The sequence below is a fragment of the Choristoneura fumiferana genome, chromosome 22, assembly GCF_025370935.1.
Source record: "Choristoneura fumiferana chromosome 22, NRCan_CFum_1, whole genome shotgun sequence".
NCBI lineage: Eukaryota > Metazoa > Arthropoda > Insecta > Lepidoptera > Tortricidae > Choristoneura > Choristoneura fumiferana.
The window spans coordinates 10,569,412-10,592,715 of NC_133493.1; the positions used below are offsets into that span (position 1 = coordinate 10,569,412).

At 38.1% G+C, this 23,304-nt stretch overlaps 2 protein-coding genes across 2 annotated transcripts; both read right to left on the reverse strand.

Annotated features, from left to right (window-relative positions):
* Window positions 1–1,700: 1,700 nt before the first annotated feature.
* On the reverse strand, window positions 1,701–3,207 carry LOC141440217 (uncharacterized). The gene is made up of 2 exons (XM_074104680.1): window positions 2,392–3,207; window positions 1,701–2,291 (listed from the first exon to the last, which is right to left on the reverse strand). The coding sequence occupies exons 1-2, from the start codon at window positions 3,205–3,207 to the stop codon at window positions 2,280–2,282; spliced, it is 828 nt and encodes a 275-aa protein (XP_073960781.1). The 3' UTR covers window positions 1,701–2,279.
* Window positions 3,208–3,437: 230 nt separating this feature from the next.
* On the reverse strand, window positions 3,438–14,622 carry LOC141440218 (uncharacterized). The gene is made up of 11 exons (XM_074104681.1): window positions 14,460–14,622; window positions 13,121–13,215; window positions 11,992–12,249; window positions 11,581–11,731; window positions 10,945–11,128; window positions 9,877–10,055; window positions 7,676–7,852; window positions 5,579–5,722; window positions 5,211–5,279; window positions 4,194–4,300; window positions 3,438–3,516 (listed from the first exon to the last, which is right to left on the reverse strand). Exons 3-11 carry the CDS (start codon window positions 12,102–12,104, stop codon window positions 3,438–3,440), a joined length of 1,203 nt encoding a protein of 400 aa, XP_073960782.1. The 5' UTR covers window positions 12,105–12,249; window positions 13,121–13,215; window positions 14,460–14,622.
* Between the last annotated feature and the right edge of the window lie 8,682 nt (window positions 14,623–23,304).

Here is a 23,304-nt window from a genome sequence, read left to right on the forward strand (position 1 = left end):
TTTTGATTTAAACTGAGTTCCACAATCTGACCTGACCACTTCTGGTATTCCATACCGAGAAAATACATTTTTACATGCAATGATTACAGAATCTTCAGTTAAGTTTGTTAATTTAAATATTTCCAAGTATCTAGAATAATAGTCTATCATTACTATGTACCAATTATTATCATGTTTAAATAAATCTATGCCAATTTTCTGCCATGGTCGGTCTGGGATGGGATCAATAATCATTTCTTCTTTGTGGTTTTTATACAATTCTATACATTTAGGACATGATTTTACTTTGGTTTCTATCTGCTTTGATAAGCCTAACCACCAAACTGCTTGTTTAGCTCTGTTTCTGCATCTTGATATTCCTAAGTGACCCTCATGTATTTTATTTAATATATTTTTTTGCATTGACTCAGGTATTACTATTCTGGAATTATACAAAAGGAGATCTGCCTCAATTGAAAAATTATTCTTGTATTGATAATATTTGCTCAGAATTCCTAATTGATTTTTTGGTGGCCAACCCTTTACTGTAAATTCTTTTAGATTTTTACATATGTTACAATTTTTCTGTTCATCTAAAATTTTTTTTAAACTTTCATCTTTCAAACCTTCGCTGACAAACATATTTATGTCCTGATGCTCCTCATCCAACTGATCCTCGTGATTAGGTAATGGCTGACGTGACAACATGTCTGCCACAGCCTGATCTTTGCCTGGAATATACCGGACCTCATAGTCATACCTAGACAATTTTAATCTGAATCTTAAAAGTCGTGGACTTAGATCATCTAATGGTTTGGTATGCAAGATTTGTAAAAGCGGTTTATGGTCTGTTTCCAATTGTATCTTGATGCCTACTACATAATCCCTAAATTTTTCAACTGCCCAAACTAAAGCTAAACATTCTTTCTCAATTTGAGCGTAATGTTTCTCTGCCTCACTCAATGTTCTACTTCCATACATCACTACCACTCTTTTTCCTACGTTATCTTCTTGCATCAGAACAGCTCCTAACCCAAATGAACTGCTATCGGCCGATACTATAATTTTATTTTCTGGATTATAGTGTGCCAGTGTGGGTGCTCTCTGCAATTTTCCCTTAATCTCATTGAAGGCTTTTTCCTGCTCAGATCCCCAAACATACATATGACTTTCTTTTAACAAATTGTGTAGTGGCTCCAAGATATGAGATTTGTTAGGTATGTATCTACCCACAAAATTAACCATACCTAAAAATTGGAGTAGCTCCTTTTTGTTGCTAGGAGGTTTTAAATCGGTTATTGCCCTAATACGTGCTGGATCTATTTTGATTCCATCCTCGCTAACTACATGCCCTAAGTAACTAATTTCAGTTACACCAAATACACATTTGCTCCTATTAATAGTTATGCCCTCACTACTCAACCTTTTTAATACCTCCCTTAGTACTCTGTCATGTTCAGTCTTACTAGCTTCAAATATTAATATATCATCCATATGAATTGCTATCTTCAGGTCTTTGAATAAATTTGTAAATTTCATACTGAAATATTCTGGGGCGCAATTCAAGCCAAAAGGCAATCTATTATAGACATACCGACCAAACGGTGTGATGATTGTAGTTAACTTTTTTGACATTTCATCTAACTTAATTTGGTGGAACCCAGAAGTGGCATCTATTTTTGAAAAATATTTTGCCCCCTTTAGTTTAGCCAGTGTATTTTCCACCTTGGGAATAGGATATACAGGGCGCAAAATATTTTTGTTGACCTTAGTATAGTCACCACATATACGTACTTTATTGTTTTTAAATACCACAACGATTGGGGAAACAAAATCTGTTGGCTCCTCTATTTGACTTATTATACCAAGCTGCTCTAACCTGTCTAGCTCTTCTTTTACTTTTGGCAACAAAGGAATCGAAACATTTCGAGGAGTAGTTTGAATATATGACTGTGGGTTATCTATTAATTTTATCTTGAACTCCTCTCGAAATACACCCAACTCATCAAAAATATTAGGAAACTCCTTTTCAACCGAAACTCCCATATCACAGGTTTCTGGAGCTGCAATAGCACAGATGCTTACTATTTTCATTATTTCAATAGAGGATCTGCCTAATATTGCAGTTTTTAGCCCATTTATAACATAAACTCTCCCATCATAAATCCTATCTTTATAAGTTAACTTTAGATCTATGGTACCAATTACCTTAAGCTTTACACCATCAGGGCCTTTTATTGTATCATCACACTTCACCAGTGGCAGCTTGAATGAATGAGCCCAGTTACTAGGCACTGCACTCACATCTGCTCCTGTGTCGATTAAAAATTTAACAGTATCAATAAATACATTAGCCTGAGAAACTTCTACATCAATCATATAGTTTTGCTTTGGTTCACCCATACTACTGACCTTAAAAACAGTCTCATTTTTAATTTCTTCCATATTCCTTACTGCTTTGGCACGGCATAATTTTGCAAAATGGCCTACTCGCTGACAGTTGTGACATGTTGCCTTATAAGCTGGACACAAATGTTTTTGGTGTCTTTCCAGTCCGCAAAACCAACATTTCTCACTAGTTTTTCCTTTGTTCTGTTTCATTCTATTTACTCTTAGATCCTCTTTTTTCTCCAGCAACTCTTTTCCCTCCTCCTGCATCTCTGCCTGCCTACACAGAAGTGTTGCTTCTTCAAGCGTCAGGTCATTTTTTAACAGCATTCTTTCTCCCGCCTTTCTATCTCTGATGCCGATGACCAGCCGGTCCCTTATCAAATCGTCTTTAAGAGACCCAAACTCGCAGTTTATTGCGAGTTTATGTAGCTGCGTAATGAAATCATCCACTTTTTCTTCCTCCTTCTGCACGCAACTATTGAACTTGTATCTTTCGAATATAACATTGCGTTTAGGCGCGAAGAAATTGTCAAATTCTTTTATTAGCGAGTTGTAATCTTTTATGTTGTAGAACTGTATCAATATGTCTTCGGCCTTTTCGCCCATACAATATAACAAACAATCTATTTTATCCTTCTCAGAAGACTTGCCCGCTCCTGACAAACTCATATATCTCGTGAACCTGGCTTTATACTTCGGCCATTCTTCTGGCACGAAGCTAAATGCTCCCGGTGCTGCTATCTTTACAGATTTATTTAATTTACTCTCCAGACTCCCCTGTTTGACTGACTCTGATCCATCTGCACGGCCGCCCCCTGACTCGGTTTCGTTCTGCATCTTGAATTTCCCAACTCGTACTTAGGTACTGAATATTATTTACTCACTGAATTTGCTTTTACCGCTGCCACCATGTTATGATGGGAATAAGATAATAAAACTGATCTTCATAGCATAATCAAGTAGTTTTAATAGAAAAACCAACGTACATCCTTGAGCAGAACACATACAGAGTCGAGCGCTCTACAGATAAGAGAAACCCAACAAAATGCGTTCAGAAACAACTAATCTTACAACACTAATGAAGGCAGTTGCTTTTTTGACTTTTCCAAATCCATTTTTCTCTTGAAGGGATGAACTGGATTGGTACTGCAATCAAACAGTTTTATTGTATTAAACTTATTTTATTTGGAGCATCCTACTAATATCATAAATGTGTAAGTTTGTAAGTAAGTCTGTTTGTTTGTTACCTCGTCACTTCTAAACCGCTGAATCGATTTATATGAAATTCGGTATGTAGGTATAGATAGCTTGAGTCCCGGGGAAGGACATAGGATAGTTCTTATCCCGGAAAATTGCATTGTTCCCCCGGGATAACGATTTAAACGAAATCTACGCTAGGGCTGCCATAACCATACCATGTGGGGACGCGTACCGGGACATTTAAAGAAAAAGTAGTAAAGGTAGAAAAAAGGAACTTTTATTACAACAATAAGTAACTTTAAAGGTTTAGTCTTTGCTTAAACACAAAACCAGCAGCAACCCGCCAGGGTTCTCTGTTCGTAGGCGCTTTTCGCTACAAAGTGGAAAATGCACGTTATCGGCTATGTTAAAGCTTAGCTAGCTAGTCGTGTTTATTGTAGGTATTTATTATTATTTACCAAATCCAGCCCCCACTGAATAACTGCGATTTTTGAACCGGGACAATTTGCTTGTCAGCCGGGACACCATGATTCAAACCGGGAAATGACCCGGCGTACCGGGACGTATGGCAACCCTATTCTAGGCGGACGAAGTCGCATCGGCTAGTAAGTATTTTCTCCCACCTTTGTCGTTCTGGGTCTTTTCCTACAATCTGCATAGCATCCTTGAACATGTGAGCTTTCTTCGTAAAAGGTCGTTGTTGCGTTTCCTCGTTCATTAACTCCATTACCTGTGAGATTTTAATGCAATAGAATACAAATTAAGTAGGTAAGTACATTTTTTTATAGGTAGCGACAGCCGAGGAAACTGAATCACGTACCAGGTTGGAACCTTTGTACTACTAACGTCATGTTGACATTCCATACTCTTTTCAAAGAAATCAAACCGAAATTGATTATTAAAAGGTTCCACTGTGGTACGTGATTCAGTTTCTTTGACTGTACATAAATAGGCTTACGTTAGACCACAAGCACGCCAGATGGTAAGTAAAGATGTGGAATAAGATGGAGCACGCTTGCTTAATAAATGCCTATTCACCCTCAGATATTAACCCCAGATTTGAAGACGGGCAGATTGTAGCGATCAGGGAATACAGAAGTAGGCTGGGAATTTTTAGCTGACCGGATAATAAAAGACGAGCGAAAACGCTTTGTGTGAATTTTAGGGATGCTGACAGCATACGAGTAAGGGTAAGACCCCACCTACTTCTGGTCGACCTGCGAAAGGAGCTGATGTCAAAGCTGTCTGTCTGACTGTCTGTAACTGTATGTAGGTGTAAATCGTGTTGATAACGTGATCTAGGTAGGTAATAATATTGAGGTTTGATTTCGCAGTTTTAGAAAACATATCATTCTAAATTACCGACCTTTATTTATTTTTGGTTTTTAAATATGGCTGTGTCCATTAGATGACAATTTTGCCAGTGTATAGTAGGTTTTGCCGTTGTACGGTGAAAAAATTCTAGAAAACGAAATATGAGAGGTAATGGTGGATGAATGATGACAGCGCGAAGGAAGACTACCTACTTACCTTTAAACTTGGTTTAGAATTTTAGATACCAATATATTCTGACGTTAGGTTAAAGTATCAACTGACAAACGTTTTTATAATCTTTACCTGGACGTTTAAAGTTTACATACCTTAGCTTTCTGGTTATTTCTGATTTGCAAGCTCAAGCTGTGTCTATACTCCAGTTGCTTCCTGAGCTCCTAGAAAAACATTTTAGAAACAGTTAGACCGGAGGCGTCTTTACCTTATAGTGCAGGGTGTGCGTTGCACACGGGTGCAGCGGTGCACAAACTATACAGACATCTCTGTATCCGCTGCATCCAGCGGTGTTAGGGGCGCCGGATGCGGCCGCGGCACTTTGTACTTATTCCATTTTGAGCGCGCGCTTCCTAGATGGCGCTAAAGTTATAATTGCACACGGGCGCTACAGCCGCTACATACACATGGGCTAAAGACGCCTCTGAGTTAGACATGAATTATATTTTGAGCTTTATTGTACCTCGTTTGCACTGTCAAGTCTCTTCTGCAACTCGTTGACGGCTAGTCGTTTTACTTCTTGCATCTTTCGCCCCCTCTCTTGTCTCTCTTGCTCCATGATGCTGTTCATCTTTACTACGTGCGACCTGTACTCTCCCGCGATTTTCTGAAATATTGTCAGGAGTACCTAAAGCTTGACGCACATTATCAGAACTTATTTCTTTAACCTAGATAGAGTAAGTTAATGAAACAGTGGATAAAATCGTTTTTGGGTTCTGTACCCGGTGACCCACGACACTGAACCCTATTAAATTAATGTTACTACACTATCCTTCCGTCTGTCCGTCACAGGGATTTTATCTCAAGAACCGTAATAAATAGCCAGCTGAAATGGCACAATATGCATTTCTGTCGCCGCTACAACAAAAAATAATGAAAATAACCTAACCTGCCTGACCAACAAAAAGTTGGAAACCCCCGACATTGTCCCTATAAAGTTCAATATGTAAAAAACGGCTGAATCGATTTTAATAAAACATGGCTAAGAACCATTGCTAGAAAACCTGCTTTCAAATAAAAAACCGCATTCAAATCGGTTCACCCGTTTAACAGACAGACACACATAACGGTCAAACTTATAACACCTCTCTTTTTGCGTTGGGGGTTAATAAAACTTGCATAATTTCCTAATTGATAAAACTGAAGGGGATTTCACTTAAAGATCCAATATAAAATGACCCCAGACTGCGTACATTTTACTTAAAAACACGGCTTCGCTTAATCTGGTTAAGTGAAAATAATCCCGGATTAGATGCGTACGGCCGTACACTTCTTACACTTATTTACACTTTACGCTTACACTTATTTTAACATATTTCTAAATTTGTATAGAATAGGTAGGTCTCAATGCGTGATTCGCGCTTCGCCGATTTTAGGGTTCCGTCCGTAGTCAACTAGGAATCCTTATAGATTCACCATGTCTGTCTGTCTGGCTGTCTGTCTGTCCGCGGCTAAGCTCAGAGACCATTAGTAAGTACTAGAAAGCTGTAATTCAGCATGAATACCTATACATCGGTCACGCCGACAAAGTGGTCAATCATCCCAGCCTATAAACGTACCACTGCTGGGCACAGGCCTCCTCTCAAAATGAGAGGACTTCGGCCGTAGTTCCCATGCGGGCCCAGTGCGGATTGGGAACTTCACACACACCATTGAATTGCTTTTGAAAGTGGTAAAATAAAAAATCCCAAATAAACATTTTTTAGGGTACCTCCCATAGACGTAGAGTGGAGGAGACGTATAGTGTGGGGCAGGTATCGTTGGATAGGTCTTTTAAAACCTGTTTTGGGGGGTTACCAGGACAATTTTTCGATTCGTAATCAAATTTTCATTAAAATCGAGCGTCCCCCCTCTAAAATCTAAACAGTTGGGTGGAAAAAAATTAAAAAAAATCAGGGTGGTAGTAAGTACATCAAATTTACACAAGACAAGACAAAGTACCTTATTTTTATGTCACTCGAGATCAAATTGTCGTGAGATTTATATTTAAAACAAATTTAAAAACATAAAGTGACATTTCGTATCGAGAACATGTTGCGTCTATGGATACCAGAATAGAGGCCCATTTAAATTTGTTGATTTTGACAGCTGTTCAAAATTTGAAACTCAATACAGTACAGTCACCAGCATTAATATCTGTCACAGCGGAGCGTGCAAAAATAAACACGTCCTTAGAAATAGAGCCTAGGCCTAGGAAATAGGCCCTAGGAAATAGAGTAGTATCAGATATTTATATATGTACGCTTGTTGTGTCAGAAATTGGTGCTGGTGGTTGGTGGTGATTTGATGCTGTAATGAATATTAAGTTACTGCTGGTACAGTTACCAGCATCAATATCTGACACAAGAGGCGTGCATAAATATCTGATACGACTCTATTTCTAGGGCCGAAACGATGTGTCAGATATTTTTGCACGCTCCGCTGTGGCAGATATTAAATGCTGGTGACTGTACCTACTACCACAGATAAAAAAGTTGTCATATTGCCAACGGTTTTGAACGCATTTTAGAGGACTTAGTTATGATATGGGTGTATATTTGGTGTATATAAAATATCTTACTTCTTTCAACGCCCGTTTCTCCTCTTCCGCACGTCGTAACTGTTGCTCTGTCCTTTTGTCCTTCTCTCTCATCCACTGGTCAACGACGTTGTCTCTGTCTTCTTCTAATGCGCGAGCTATTTCTCTATCGCGAATGAAATTCTCTATGCAGTCTTGTTTGTCCATTTGTAGTCTATGCTGAAATTAATAAGTGGTTTTTCAAAGGTTTATTTTAATATAACCCAATTTTTTCCATCAACCATTAGAGCTGGCCTCAGCTGACATTTGAATTGAATTTTCATTAGGTATGTATATCACAAAAAACCCGTGGGAATTAACAAACAAACATCGTGGATTTCAAATAAAGTTGCATAAGAAATTACATGGCTCTTTTGTTTAAATTTTTCGACTTTATCTCAAAATCCTGATCCCGTGGGAATATCTGAGTAAAAAGCAGCTTTATTTATACTAAACTCTAGCTTTCTACATACTAAATTACATCCCAATTCGTCCAGTCCTTTTAACGGAAGGAATAACAAACACACACACGCACATAATTATAAGCTTTTAAAAACTTTTAAAGTGCGTGGATCAGCTATTTCTTGTTGTTTTGTTATTCTGTGCCATCAGCGAGGGGACAAAAGTAGTACAGTTTAATAGAAGAAATGTTGTGTCCCATTATACTACATATGCTTATTGGATGACCAATTATACAGCGTGTATTTTTGATACAACCTCAAACTTTATGAGGGAAGTTAGTGAAGACCCTAATAATCACACTTTATTATGTTTTAGTAAGAAATTTAGACTTATTAAGTATTATTATTATTTTTTATTAGCCTATTTTTGTGTCCCACTGCTGGGCAAAGGCCTCTGAGACTTATTATTACAAGCTTTTATTTAATATCACCTGTCCCGTTGTCTGTCTGTCTGTAATCAAATCCTGCAAATTAAATTTGACCAACTTCCAGTAGTCAGACTGACTTGAAATTTGGAATACTTTGAAAGAAAGACAATACATTTATTGGAGAAGAAAGATAATAAAATATACTTATGTATATACTTAAGCTCGTAGTGACATCCTGGTAGTCCGGCCAGGATCGTCTCCGCAGGACGGAACTCTTCAATGGTTAATAGCATCGATTAGAAATTTGGTATGCAAATGTAGTTGACAGTGCAAGTACACTCAGCAAAAAAAGCTTGTATTAAAAATGAAATTTACGTCATGTCATCCCATACATTTGCCAAAGAAATCATAGTGAAATTTATTATGAAAAGGTTCCAACCTGGTACCTACGCGATTCAGTTTCTTTGACTCTACCTCTACAAATGAACCCTTTAGTAAGGTAGAGCCGATTTAGTGACCACATGCATTGAGTTGCAAAATGAACCGTATTCATTTTCTTATACGTCACAATTTCCATTGTATTATTGAAAATACGACAAGCTTTAAAAATATCCTTTGTCAGGTATGTATTAGATAGCCGCTTTTGATTTTGTGGTAGCATGCTAAGTAACATTTGTAGTATGGTTTTTGACGACCAGATGGCCTAGTGGTTAGAGAACCTGACTACGAAGCTTGAGGTCCCGGGTTCGATTCCCGTGTCGGGGCAGATATTTGTATGAAAAATACGAATGTTTGTTCTCGGGTCTTGGGTGTTTAATATGTATTTAAGTATGTATCTATCTATATAATTATATTTATCCGTTGCTTAGTACCCATAACACAAGCTTTGCTAAGCTTACTTTGGGACTAGGTCAATTGGTGTGAATTGTCCCGTGATATTATTTATTTAATATAGTGGTAGAGTCCAACAAATCTTCTTCGCATTCTTCTTGGCAATGATGGTCTTTCCGAAAGCGCTGGTAGTTTAAAAAATGACGTGTAAAAGTGCCCATTGCGGCCTATTTACTGAATAAATGATTTGAATTTGAATTTGAATCAAACTGAATCATGTAGGTACATACCAGGGTAGAATCTTTGTGATACTGATATAATGTTGTTATAATATTGAATCGCGGGATCTTAACCAGCAATTCAACAGGATCGGGGCGTTAGATGCGGAAAGCACAAGACCGGTCTGAGTGGAGAGCCTTGGGGGAGGCCATGTCCAACGTGGACGTCTTTCGGCTGACATCATGATGATGATGAATGTTGAAATCGATTATGAAAAGGTTCCACCCTGGTATATGAATCAGTTTTTCCAACTGTGCTTACCTACCATTACGTCCCTCTTCCGCTGGTTTTCCCTGTCGATCTCGTTAAGAGCAATCCTTATAGTATTATTGTCCATTTGCCTCTCTCTTAACTTTTCATTCTTAAGCCTCAGTAACTTCGTTTCATGCCCCTCTATGAAGTTAAACTTGTTTGTCATCTGTTGGTCCTTCTTTCGTTTCAAAGCTAAAAGCGTTTGATGATTTTTAGACGGAATTCCGCGTAATTACCCAGATTTTGCAGAAAACGCGCAGTAATTTAATGTGACGTTTTCTTTCAAGTTGGATTGTTGGTTGTGTTTGTAGGTAATTTTATACGGGGATGGGTGGATTTTTGTATGGTACTAGCTGTTGCCCTCGACTCCATCCGCGTAGAAGTATGAAACATAGTGTACGTCCTGTTCTCAGACCTACCGAACATACACAAAAAAATCATAAAAATCGGTCAAGCCGTTTCGGAGGAGTTTGGTCACAAATATTGTGACACGAGAATTTTATATTAGAAGATTACGAGTATGTCGCGTGAGGTGAAGCTATTATTGCACACAAACAAATATCTATATTAAACAACATTTTATATATATATTCCAAATATTATAAATCAATAACAAACATATACAATACACACACATATTTTGCATTCATAGTATTATACAGTCTGTTACCGGCCAGGCTTTTTAGGGAGGTTAAGTAACGTACCTATTTCTGTGACTTTGTCAACTTTCTAACAAAATTATAACTGCCAGCAATGTACAGAAAAGTAAATTGACAAGTATTAATCAAAGTATCCCTTGCTATCTGCAAGCATAGAGTGACTGCCCCTCTTGCTCTGCCTTAGATAGAGAGCTACCTACTGCTGTAGGGGCGTGGTGTTCCCACTTTAGTGGCTCACTGATAATAGACATGTAACATACGAGTATACTTACTTACGAGCTTTGCTTTTGTGCACAAGGGGGCGAATTAATTTAAGAAAACTTTATAAAAGTTTGGGAACTTAAGCACCCAAAAACTTGGTGCATTAGAAATTGAACCACATTTAAGTTTCAGTGACTGTGCGTAGGTAGTCATTTCTTTACCTTCATAATGATCTTGCTCCATTTTTTTCCTCATTCGCTCCAACCTTCTGTTCTCCTTCTCCCTCTCTTCTCGCAGCGTCTCCCGTCTCTTTCTATTTGCGCTCGCGATTTGCTCGTCGTATGCTAGTCTTCGTTCGAGCATCTCCTGCTGCCTTCTGCGCTCCTGGTCTCTTTCGTACTGCTCCTAAAGATGGTTAAAGTGTTAGTGGACGAAACATGATGGGAATGGGAGTCAGAATATATTCTATTTTAATTATCTTTTATGACCAGGGCCTCTACAGTACCTACTAGAGTTGTAATTTCTATCATATTTATCACTGAACGTGCCTAGTTGATGTAAAACGAGTTGATTTTACAAGTTCGCTTCGTGAACTCGTAAATTCGTTCATTTCGTGTTTCAGGGACTTTATCGAATCACTGAACTGGCGGAAGAAATTTAAAAATTACTTAGTTGCCTTTTTTGGCTGATTTCATTATTTCACTACACAAAATTAGGGACTTGATCAAGTGGTTAATTTTTTCTGGAGAAATGATTAAATGGATTCGACATTTAGCATCCTGCATGATTTGGTCATATCCCTTAAAGATTTGTTCAATCAAATCTCTGTTTGGTCATTTACCTGCGACATGTTTTACCTTTCGCCTCACGTCTTCTATCAGTACTTGGTGCCACATTCTCTCTCTTTCTTCCTCTTCCATCTCTATATAACGCTTTTCCTCCATTTGAGCCTGCTGTAGCATCCTGAGCCGAATTTCGTCTGCTTTGGTGCACATCATGCCTTTTGCCCTGGAAACAATCACATATCAAGCAAGACCAACCGGTCTATCCTCTCAATCGGTATAGTAGACGGCACTGAAGTGTAACCTGAAATCATATTCACCTCTCGCTTGTTTGAGACAAATGTGAGCAAGAGGGTATATGATTTTGGGTTCCATTTCCGTCCCCTATACTCTTGGGTGGGATAGTTTGTATGGGTTGAGGATTATGACGAATTAATGACATTGTAGGACGTCCATCAACGAGAGAAAAATCTTAAAAGTACTTACATTTTTTCTTTCTCCAAAGCCTTTAAACATTCTCTTACTTTCTCCTTCTCAACTTCTTCTTTGTGTGTCTTTATTTTACTGTCCTTTTCTGTGCAGTACACGCATTCTTCCATTGCCTGCTTAGTTGCTAGTTCTTGAGTTAGCTCTTCTTCTTCTTGTTCTAGAAGGAGCTTGAGTTTTTCTCTTCTTTGTCAGAGTTTCTCTTCTTCTGTGTCTAGTAATTCTTGGACTTTTTCGCTTGTTCTATTTATTATTGCACTGCGAAATAATAAAATTTAAGACCATAGCGTAATCAGTTCTAATCGTTGGCACATTTAGATGCTAGCTGTTTGCAATCGGTCGAATTCAGAACTTATTGTCTAACACCCTCGGAATCACAATAATTTTCACCACTTCTTTCTGTCACATGGTATCAGACGAGGGTAGAAAGAGATGGTGCATGCTATCGCGAACGAAAGCGGGTTAGACAACACGGCCTCTGGTGTGGACTAAATCTGACTAGATCAGATGGACCAGGCTGAGCTGACCCTGCGAATTAGCGTTATCTAGACGGTGTTCCACAGTTTCCACTATTAGTTGTTATAATATAATTTATAATAATTGTATGGTATAAATGAACTACGACTACGTCATGATGTTTAATGTATAATGTTTTCGTGGGATCCTTTCGACTGCCATAATTCAATGTAACGTTTGTCATAATTATTGTTAGTCATAATTTTTTCCCCCCGCTGAAACCGTAAATTTTTCATAAATTTTTAAATGGTCACCTGTGTAGAACTCTATTGGTTAGGTAAGGTTAGATTTGTTTTATAACAATTCTAAAAAATAAATGATTTCAGAGAAAAAAAAGAGTTATGTCAAACATTACATTATGACAAACATTATTATGACTAACAGTTTTCGACCAGTCGATATAGACCCAGAAGGCCTACTCCGCAGTTCGAAAATCGAAGTTCGTATCGTCCCTCTCGCTCTCGTATTTAAATAGTATAAGTGTCAGAGGGACCGAACGACACGAACTTCGATTTTCGAATTTCAGAGTAGCCCCTCTCTTTTCTTGCAGAAAACACGTCCCGATCTCCACTTTCGCTTAGATCGTTTTCTACACTTAAGCGAACAGACATACTTCTGTAAATGTACAGCGTCGTATCCAACGACGTCAGCCAGTGTCTTGGCACCTTCTACATTTACTAGCGATTCGGTTTCTAGCCTTTGTCTTTGCTAGAACATAAAAAAAGATTAGTTAAAAAATATATTCTGGGATTTTACTGAATTTCCGCGGGAACCCCCCCCCCCAAACCATTTTCCAAATATAATGAACAGTGGGTATAATTATGTTTGTACTGATTACTATATAGATAAAGGTAAAACAGTGAAAAAATATATCAAAGAAAAAGTTGTGTTTACTAGTGCTGACTCGTCGAAATAAAAAAAAAAACGAAATTTCTATTGTGGGGGCGCCTCTTTTGTGGAGGCCCCGGGGCTGTGGCCCCGGTGGCCCTCCCCTAAATCCGGCCCTGCCTGTCACGCTACAAATATCAAAACTTTACTTTTTTTGACTTTAATAGAAATAAAAAACTAATTATTTTTAAAAGTCGTTGAACTAATGTTGTTCAGTATGACCAGTACGATCTATGTTTTAATTATTTGCCCGTGTTACAGGCCACACCTGGTATACCCAGCGGATGAGATTACGAGATTTTATAAATAAATTCATTTATTTCGGGCTAACATACATATTTATAATAAATAATTATTTTATACCCATTTCATGGGAATATCGGGATAAAAAGTAGCTTGTGTTCCAGATGTCCAGCTATCTTCATTCCAAATTACAGCCGGTGAAATTACTGGCACTTGAGGTATCCCATCTTAGGCCTCTAGGTTGGCAACGCATCTGCAATAGCCCTGGTATTGCAGATGTTTATGGACGGTGGTGATCTCTTACCATCAGGAGAAACACATAGGTACTCGTTTGCCATCCAGTGGAATAAAAAAAAAACTTGAGGTATCCCTTCTTAGGCCTCTAGGTTGGCAACGCATCTGCAATAGCCCTGGTATTGCAGATGTTTATGGGCGGTGGTGATCTCTTACCATCAGGAGACCCACTTGCTCGTTTGCCATCCAAGCGAATAAAAAAAAAACATCCAAATCCGGCCAGCTGTTTTAGCGCGAATCAAACATGCACTCGAAAACTTTCGCATTTTTATTTGAATTAGTAGGACAGGATAGAATGAGTACAACTAATATTAAAATGCGAAAGTTTGTAAGTCTGTTTGTTTGTTAGCTCTTCACGTCTTAACCGCTGAACTGATTTAGATGACATACGGTGTACAGAGTCCCGGGGAAGGACATAGGATAGTTTTTATCCCGGAAAATTTCATAGTTCCCGCGGGATAGTTATAAACGAATTCTATGTTTCTGTCTCTATCACACACTTATAATATTAGTAGGATTATACATACCTTCCAAAATGTGAACGGGTGTCCAAAATAAACGGATTGCTTGCTCTTATCGAGACGCACCATCTTATTAATCTTATCACTAACAATTCTTCTAAACAAGAAGTGAACCTAAAATAAGTATTTAGTAAATATTTAACCAATTTTAAAGTCCACACAGGCTTATCGCCGCCTGGTGTCTAGGGTGTATTGATCTAATAAATTGTCGCGTGGCAATGTACCGAACCCTTCAATCACCAGTAGCTTTCATCATCATCAGCTGGAAGACGGTCATTGTTGAACAAAGGTGCACTTAGAACGCCACAATTAATGACAAGACAACTCGCTGCTTGTTACCTACTTAACAAAAATCGAAATATAATAATAAGTAGGTACTTAGTTATTTTTTGTATTTCATATAAATTCGTTAGTGCTATCTATGTTACTATGCTTTCAAAAACAAAAATAGCAGACATTTTATGTATGTGTGTAAACTCTTTATTGTACAAAAGATAAGTAACATACAATTGTCAAAAAAGTGCAAATACTTAATGAAATATTTTCTCACACAACTCTTTTTTTTGCTGTTTCCCTATTTGATTATTTGTTTAGCCTTATTATCTATTCATCAGAGCGATCGCTTTTCCATTTTGTTACGAGTATACCTACTTGAACAAAGGTAAAACACTATGCTATTGTCAAAGGTCGATAATCATACTGTCAATCTGTCGTCTGCGAAGGGGTGCCTTTGCTTAGCCGCCAAGCATACATCATGACAGTAGGTCAACCAGACAGAATTTTTCTACACTTTAGTTCGAAGTACCATCAGCCAAATATGTGGTCTAGCATCCTAAAGTTGGCAATCGTTTGCATTTCGTAAAACAATATGTGCAAAACAATGTGCCCTTCGCAAGGTGTAAATTTTTTTTCCTAAAATTATAACATTTTATAGCATACTTCTTTTTTTGCATACATATTTTTTTTCCTGAAGCGCTTTTGGTCTATAATTATTGTATAGTTTAATTTTTTATTACAAAATGCTAAATCCATAAATTGTTAGATCTAATTAATTGTAGTCTAATGTTCAATGTCGAATGTCAATATCGAAGCGATTAAGAAAACCCAGGTAACATGATTGGTCAACTATAGGTTAGGTAAATTTGAGTTCAAATCTGATTTCATTTTTTCAAGCATTATATCTCTGTTGGAAAAAATAAAAATTAGTTACCGCCTCACAAAGTAGAACAAATAGAGAAGGTATAACTTAGGTACTGAAGTTTACTGAAGCAAATCGAGAAAGCAAGATATAGGTAGTGCCACGAGAGTTGAAGTGAATGATCACACAGCTATATTTCATAAAAGGAGAACAAATGAAATGAATGAGTGAATGTCAAAATCCCGCTGTTTCTGTGCGTGGGTTCTGGTGGCACTACTTATAAATACGATCATATCCGAAAAAATATACCTATATGGCAAAACATTATTCATTAGAACATGAAACTACCGTGAGACTCACTCATATTAAATATAATGACCCGGATAACTCACGTCTTAAATCGAGTTTAGCTCGACATGTTTCGGGCTACGGATTAGCCCAAAACATTGTCGAGCTAAACTCGATTTAAGACGTGAGTTATCCGGGTCATTATATTTAATATTTATTCATTAGATTGGTTTTTGGAATCTTTTTGTATTTTTTATTTCAAGTCCAAATTTTTGTTACTTTTACGGTCATCCCGTAAAACCTTGTACAAGTTGGTACTTCATACTAGAAAATGAAAAAATAAAGAATATGGTGTACCCATACAAGATAATTTAGTCGCAAAAGAGATTATGCACATTGCAACCTCTTTATCATTACCTATAACGTTAATAACGATATCTCTTGTCCGTATGAGCGGTTAGTTCCAATGGAGTGCTGAAAGTTTCTCGATTTCTGAGGGCACAGCATAGATGTCGCTAGTGTCGCTGCTTAAGTGACTAAATAAAAAACAAACAGGCTGAGATACAATACAATACAATACAAATATTCTTATTGCACACCATAGAGCAGTAAAAATACTTATAATATAAACACATTCACGGTAGACAATTGGCACGTGGCGTGGCGTGGCGTGGCGTGCGTGGCGTGGCGGTGGGAGATATGTGGTGCACAGGAGAAATTCGTGTCTGTACCGTTGTCCAGCGGTGGTGTAGCGGTATAGCACGCGGCACGGAATGCCGAGGACCTGGGTTCGATTCCCAGCGCTGGTCTTATTTTTCTGGTTTTTCTGTGCATCTATATATCAGTTTGTATTTTCGATATTATTCAATAGATCTGATAGTTAAAAAAACTATTATGAAATTAAAAGCACCTACTGTTCCATTCTCCTTTACATTCCATTTCTATGGCGTCATGCGAGGTCACTGACCCTCATTACCCCGAGTGCGCAGACGACACATTTACGACGAATATTAACGTGCCTCCATCCTCTGTTTCCCGTTATTCGACTTTATGGCCCAGGTAATAAGGGCGAAGACGAACGCATATTATTCGCTCATTTACCTAGGGTGATTGTTAGGGTGGATATTAATTAGAGGATACCTACAGGTTTTAATTTTCGTATGTGAGTAACAAGTCGTGGTGGTTTGAGCCACAGTTTCTTGAGCTAATGGTTGTGGAAAAGCTATTAAATTACGGGAACTATGTTTTCTGTCACTTTGAGATTTGTCACTAAACTGCGATACACTAATTAAAAATATTGTTTGGATGTGTCCTTTTCTTACGAATTTGTTTTTAATAATTTTCGAATCGAAACGGACACATCCCTAAAATATTTTGAGGACACATCTGGAAAACCTGTTTTTACAGCTCGGAATCATGGACTGAGTCTCTGACTGAGACCTCCCAAATTATGTTGAAATCGAAGAAGTACAACGGTAGACAGAAATACCCATTTACCTATCGGCCAGCCACTTGTTAAACAATGCTCGTGTTGTCCAGGTCTCTTCAACATTAATTAGATAGGTGCTCGGCAATTAATTCAAGTATGCGGTGACGTAATGCAGCTTTTTTATAAAATAAACCTAACCTAACCCAAAGTAAATCAAATCGAATTAATAACAATAGAAATATGTTTGGATAATAAGATAAATTGCATTATAACAAATGAAAATTATATCAATTGTTGTTATATCCTTCGTCACGCACCGCAGTGCCTCTTAGTGGTTAGTATGATTTCACCTATCTAATAGTATATCAGGGCTTCCCAAACTTATTTGCACTTTGACGCCCTTGGGACTTAGCCATTTTTTCACGACGCCCCTCAACCCAGTCCCCAAAAATACGTATCAATTTTAGTACTAGTCTAGCAACAGGTTATCAGAAAAACACTATTTGGACATTTATATTTTTATTAAGAAAAGAACGAAATCATAACATTAGCATGAAAATAAAAAGAGGTCAACACACGCAACGCCCCTGGGACAATGTCGCGTAACCCCAGGGCGTTCTGTATGTAGGTAAATCCATCTACTCAATCGGGTAACTTTCCTGGAAAAAATATTATTCTAATTAATCCATCACCATTTAGATTATCAGAAAGTATTGGACACTTATATTTTGTTTTCATCTCTCCTGTTCGGAAAGTTTAATTTTCATGGGTAGATAGCCGGGTGGAAAATTGCGTTTTCATCTCTAGGGTGGAAAGTATTTTTTTAAAAAATTTCGGTTAGCCACGCGGACTCGAAGATAATTGAGTTACGTCAATGACACTTTTTTTTACGTTGCATCTAGATGCACGGCGTGGCCAAGGTGCTTATATACAACACTGGAGGTTGAACGCCGAACATCCGTTTGAAACAATAAATTTGATCTTTATTACGTCATGAACATATTCCATCTCTTTCTTTAGTTAGGTTCAGAAAGAGATGGAATATATTAATAAATAAATAAATAAATATCACGGGACAATTCACACCAATAGACCTAGTCCCAAAGTAAGCTTAGCAAAGCTTGTGTTATGGGTACTAGGCAACGGATAAATATAATTATATAGATAGATACATACTCAAATACATAGTAAACACTCAAGACCCGAGAACAAACATTCGTATTTTCATACAAATATCTGCCCCGACACGGGAATCGAACCCGGGACCTCAAGCTTCGTAGTCAGGTCGTCTAAAAAGCTATATAAATTTATCTAGATAAATACTCAAAGATTAATAAGTAATAAAGGTCACTTCTTCGTTCGGGGTTCAACCTCCAGTTTTGTATATAAGCTCCTTGGTCGCGACCAACTCGATTATTTTTTATAGTCGGCCGTGGCCAGTCGAAAAGGTACTGTTGGAGGTTGGATATTAGTAAATTCAATTTATTATTATTCTTTTTTTTTAAAGTATTCTACTTTCCTCACAGTCGAAATGAAAAGTAGTGTGTCTTACTCGGGTGAAATTACCCATTTCCCCTCGAACTATTGGCGCTCTCACTTCGTTAGAGCGCCAGAAATATCTCGGGTGAAATAGGTCACTTTCCACCCTTGGTTATCCATCTACTATTTGTCAATTAGACAATAAGTCACAAAGATGAAGCACGTCAAAGTTAGGAAGAGAAGGAGGAACTTAAAGGCGGCCTCTAGACAAGCTCTAGAGTCTAGAGCTACTACTAGGGACTAGTTGGCTATGTGTATGGTTTACCTGTAATATACTTATTACAGTGCTCGTGTAATAGCTCCGCGCCCGTCGTTAAGGCCACTCAACGGAATCGACAGGGCGACACGCAATGCGGTGACCATGGAGTAAACTGTTAGCAGGATTGACAGTACAATCACCTGCATTAATATCTGCCACAGCGGAAAAAATATCTAACGCGTCCTACCGGCTCTAGGAATAGAGTCGGACTAGATATTAAGGCTGCGTTTCCACCAAACATGTGCAAGGATGTGTTGCGATTGCGACTAGTTTTTCATGAACCAATGGGATCGCTTCATTTAACTATCCTCGCACAGCGCACAACACATCTCTAGTGGAAACAGCTAAGCGGAACGAGGCAAGGTAAATGAAGCGTCTCTATTGGATCATGAATAACACATTCCTCGGAACACATCCTCGCTGATCTCTGGTGGATACGGAGCCTTATGCACGCTTTGTTGTGTCAGATATTGGTGCTGGTCACTGTACTAGATAAGTACTAAAAGGAATTAGTCCCTGACACTAAACTAGAATTAACTATTTCCATCTCTTTCCTGCTTTTACATGTAGTACGATATCTTGAGAGAGCAATCGAACCGAATTGCTCCGATCCGAATAGCCCCGATTGATCGACCGGTCGAACGCTTGAACAGTTTTTTGAGTGCGATAGTTGGAGTGAGAGCGATTTAGCAATAACCCTCCTTCTTCGCAGTCGGGTAAAAAAGAAACGGAATGGTTGTCGTAATGAGAGCCAACCATACATGGACTTCATGGACTACTAGTGTACTAAATGAACCAAAAGACCGAACTAAAGTACAATTCAATAGAATCTGTCAATTTTCTACATATTTAAGACACCCTATCGTTGGCACACTTGATTATATATGTCCCTGTTGTTGCAATTATCATCTAAAAGGAATCAAAAAAGAATAATAGTCACATCACAAAGCCTTAGGCAGCCGGGTGTTTATATTAGTAGGTTGGAAGTGTCTACAGGATTGTCAGATTCTATTGAATTGGAGGTTAGTGCATTTGCACGATTGTACCCGTTGGGAGCGATCTGTTCAGTGAACAAGCATGCACAATTCCATAGCAGGACAGGGCCACATCTTACTGCTAATATATTAACAAATGTTGTTTATTAATTTCATCACAACACAAGTACCTAAGTAATTTACCTATATAGTCCTGTTCCTGGCCAGAACAACATTGGGTAAATAATAGACAATGTCCCTAATACCAGCAACCGTATTGTCACTCTCGCTTATTAGGTACGTTACGACTATTTTATAGCGTCTATAACGCACGCGAGCGTTTCCAAGTCGCACGTGGGCGGTGGACGGCAACCCTTATCAGTCTAGCCTCGCGACCACTACGTTAGTAATTTGAATGTTATTTGTTTTTGCAACTCGTAATATTTTTGTAATACCAATCCATACTAATATTATAAATGCGAAAGTGTGTGTGTTTGTATGTTTATATGTATGTTTGTCCGTTTTTCATGTCGAAACGGAGCCATGGATCGACGTGATTTTTGGCATAGAGATAGTTTGTGGGCCAGAGAGTGACATAGGCTACTTTTTATCCTGGAAAAATGCATAGTTCCCGAGGGAATAGCGCGCGATAACCGAAATCCACGCGGGCGGAGCCGCGGGCAAAAGCTAGTAGGTAATAAAACAGGGTGAACACTCGTAAACCTGAGTCTAATTAGTTGTCTTTTTTGTTACCAAAATATTTATTTATTTATTTATTTATTTGGGAAACAAACAGCATATATGACACAGTTGAATATAAATTAATTTAGATGATACATAAGCCAAAACAGTTTCCACTTATAAAGAAATAACATTATTTGTTATTTGTTGTTATATTTGGAAGTTTCCATTCACATGAACCTTTGAGAAACTATTTCTAACTAGCTAAACCCAGTTCATCATCATCATCCAGCCTATATACGTCCCACTGCTGGGCACAGGCCTCCTCTCAGAACAAGAGGGCTTGGGTGCTTGCTCAACCCAGTTGCACTGGCCGTATCTGTTTACTTTTTATTTTTACATAAAACTGACCCGTGATTGACCCCTTTAAATGATGAAAAGTGCAGTGCAAGTGAAGTGCAGATGAGGCGAAGGGTGGAAGCCAAAACACTGAAAAAAAATTAAGTAACCTATAACCAAAATTTTGGTTACTGCTCTACTTACTAAGAACAAAACAGAGTTTTGCTGATTAGTTGAGCTACTGGTAATAATTTGACCATTTAGTTTTACAGACTAATTTATCTACTGGAAATAAATTGTTCGTCAAATGTTTGCTTTTCTTTCTTTATGGTTTGGCAATTCATTAGTTTACAATTTTACGTGTACAAGTTAGCTCGTACCAAAATAACTAAGTACACTCAGGAATGAAATTGGTTGACTGTTCATTGAGCGAATAAAAACGACTTGTTTTATTGACTGTGCGTATAATTATGAATATCCGGCCGTGGGAGTATTACGTTTGGAACCCAAATAGATTTTTGGCGGCCAACCACCGCTGTGTCGCGTCGCATTTAAATCATTTATAACAAAATGTTAACCAGGGCTCGTTAAAGTATGATAAATATAATTATCCTATTTTTATCAATAGATACGGACTTTATTAACGCGAAGTCATTAATTATATGTGCAGTGTGTTTTACTTGCATTATTTTGCAGTGGCGTGTTTTTAACGTAGTCTAGTGCAGTCTCCATCGTATTGGAGAAGAGAGCTGCTGACGTACATATAGCATTTTGTTCATAAACAACGCTCAACATCTAAAGGTATGTATATAATATACCTGCAACACTGAGCAACGGTTGAACAGAATAAATGTGAGAACATTAATTTTCTGACTTCATCAAGCCCTTTAACAATACCGAAGCCAAACAGATTACAATAGTTATTAGCAGATTCGACCTTCGTGTTCGCCAACTAGTATACCTAATTGACTGCCGCGGACAATGTTTGGAGCAGCAACAGAGTATAATTTTGAATGAAACTGGCGAAGAGAATAGAAGCATTACGTTCCAACGGGCCACCCGGGTACTATTGGATGGAGTGACGGAGTTCTGGTGAAATAATGATTGAGTTATGATAAAGGAGAATCAGTTCCATTGATGAAAAAAAAATCTGAGAATCTGCAGATACTGACACGGAGACATACTTTACCGGCATAAAAATGGATGACTTTGTCACGGACCAATGTTATTACTGTACATAGACAAAACGATACTGAGTTTGTGATGGAAGCGAATGGGACTGAAAATACGACATACTACAAAATTACTGAAGATGTTATTATTTTTCGAAAGTTGCTGCTGATTTCTTGGTTATCTACCATAACGTTGTGCATCACAACTGTCTCTTTGGGATTGTGTCATGGACGCTGATTGTGAAATGGAGACAGTTCCGGAACTACGTCTTCATCATGGTGTGTTTCGCCGGTTTACTCTTCACCATGGTTTCTACACTATCCTTTATCCCTAGCTCGATCTTCTTGGAATTCATCACCATGTTGGGCGTTTCCTCATTCGTCTTCTGGTTGCTGATCACCTCTTTCATATTCTACGTGGATGTCGTCAGAATATTCAGCTACAATTATGAACACGTCTACTTGAAGAGTGCTGCCTTTGCTTGGGGTATACCCGCGTTGATTCTCTCTATGGATCATCTCTTTTATATCGATCTAATTGATTGGACAATGATCGCCGTGTCTGTTGTTAGTGTTTCGTTGTACTTAAGAGTGTTGTACACTTTGTTGCGTCGGGCAAGAGTGAGAGGAAGTTCTCATATGACAATATGGAAAAAGATTAGGGTAGCTACTTTTATTTTTTTAGGAAGCGGGTGTGCTATGATGCTGCCAGTGCTGCTGGCAAATCAGGTAGGTGTAGAAGGAGTTTCGCTAGAGATCATAGTTTTTATGTTCTTGCTGCAACTTATTGCAATAAACGTGTTGTTTCTAATGTTAAAGTCGCATAGGAGTCTTTGGAAAGAATATTTACAACGCAGACGTGATAGGAATGAAACAGTGAATAGTCTTAGACGACCGGGTAGCCTGTTTAGAACAAATGACTCTGAAGCTTGAGATCCCGGCCGGGGCAGATTTGTTTGAAAAATACGAAAGTTTGTTCTTGAGTCTTGGAGGTTTACTATTTATACATAGATACACCAGCGTTAACTCGCG

Coding starts and splice junctions, on each gene's coding strand:
- LOC141440217 (XM_074104680.1), bottom strand. CDS start 3,207: ATGCAGAACGAAACCGAGTCAGGGGGCGGCCGTGCAGATGGATCAGAG.
- LOC141440218 (XM_074104681.1), bottom strand. CDS start 12,104: ATGGAAGAATGCGTGTACTGCACAGAAAAGGACAGTAAAATAAAGACA. Junction 4,301..5,210: donor GAAATAACCAGAAAGCTAAG/GTATGTAAACTT, acceptor AAAATCTCACAG/GTAATGGAGTTAATGAACGA. Junction 3,517..4,193: donor AAAGACCCAGAACGACAAAG/GTGGGAGAAAAT, acceptor GTTTGATTGCAG/TACCAATCCAGTTCATCCCT.